General features: G+C 65.1%; 1 protein-coding gene across 1 annotated transcript in view; it reads left to right on the forward strand.

Annotated features, from left to right (window-relative positions):
• B4GALNT3 (beta-1,4-N-acetyl-galactosaminyltransferase 3) overlaps positions 1-387 on the forward strand; it is a 63,467-nt gene that overhangs the window by 41,482 nt on the left and 21,598 nt on the right. Inside the window, exon 8 of the mRNA XM_021715400.1 lies at positions 190-257. Within this exon, the coding sequence (XP_021571075.1) occupies positions 190-257 (68 nt within the window). The remainder of the gene's footprint in view (positions 1-189; positions 258-387) is intronic.

Here is a 387-nt window from a genome sequence, read left to right on the forward strand (position 1 = left end):
CGGGATGACAGGCTGAGCCACCGAGCCCGGCCACCCGAGCTCTTTCTGTGTTCTCACCCGTCCTCTCTTCCTTCCTCCTCCTCGCCCCATCCCTTTCTTCCTTTTCTCTCCCTTCTTCTCACCCCTTGTCTCCACTCGCCGCCTCCCGGTCCCTCCTCCTCCCTTGCCTTCCCGCTTCTGTCCCTCTAGACTGGGAAGGAGTGGACCGCCCCTGGAGAGTTCGGGAAATTTCGGAGCCAAATTTCCAGGCCGGTGAGGTGAGTGGGGAGGGTCACAGGCGGCCTCCAGAGCACCGCCAGGGCTGAGACCCCTGAGGCCCGGGCAGGGTGGGGCGGCCTGGCTGTCTGTCCCTCTCTCCGCCTGTCCCACCTTCCCGTCCCACGTGGA

Source organism: Carlito syrichta, unplaced genomic scaffold (genome assembly GCF_000164805.1).
Source record: "Carlito syrichta isolate Samal-C Ts95f unplaced genomic scaffold, Tarsius_syrichta-2.0.1 Scaffold307058, whole genome shotgun sequence".
NCBI classification, from domain to species: domain Eukaryota; kingdom Metazoa; phylum Chordata; class Mammalia; order Primates; family Tarsiidae; genus Carlito; species Carlito syrichta.